We start from the raw sequence: 577 nt of genomic DNA, 5'->3' as shown, positions 1-577 counted from the left end.
TATATATATATATTAATACTATATATATATATACGTATATATATATATATATATGTGTGTGTGTGTGTGTACACACATCCCCACCCACTTACCACTCGCCTTGGCACGGTTGGTGCCATGGTACGCCAGGTAGCGCAGTGAGCGTGACTTGGTGTGGGTGTCTATCTCGGCCTGCCACTGGCCTAACATGCTGGTGGGGCAGATGACCAGAGTGCCGCCCTGGATGTACTTCTCACTGTTTGTGGGATCGTCTGGATTGGCTATGACTTTCTCAATAGACAGTTTGCGATCCGATTCGACGGTGCTGACTATAACAGAGAGCATCTGCGAGGAGGAGACGGGCTGTTTTTAGGCTTTGGGTTTGGGGGTTATATATACATAGATACACACTATATATATACATACACATACATATACACATCCATATACATACATACCCCCCCACACACATATACACATACGTACACCCCCCCAAACAAATATACATGCATACACCCCCACACCCCCCCCACACATATACACATACGTACACCCCCCCAAACAAATATACACATACATACACCCCCCACACATATAC

At 45.2% G+C, this 577-nt stretch overlaps 1 protein-coding gene across 1 annotated transcript; it reads right to left on the bottom strand.

The window, feature by feature from the left end:
* Positions 1–92: 92 nt before the first annotated feature.
* SARC_18201 (hypothetical protein) lies at positions 93–324 on the bottom strand (the record flags this gene model as incomplete). Its single annotated transcript, XM_014287717.1, has 1 exon — positions 93–324. A coding segment is annotated over one exon (232 nt), but the record flags the coding sequence as incomplete, so codon positions are not given.
* Positions 325–577: the final 253 nt, after the last annotated feature.

This window comes from Sphaeroforma arctica (assembly GCF_001186125.1).
Source record: "Sphaeroforma arctica JP610 unplaced genomic scaffold supercont1.14491, whole genome shotgun sequence".
Classification (NCBI taxonomy): domain Eukaryota; class Ichthyosporea; order Ichthyophonida; genus Sphaeroforma; species Sphaeroforma arctica.
Note: the sequence above shows the minus strand (reverse complement) of the source record. Positions and strands in the feature narration are given on the sequence as shown.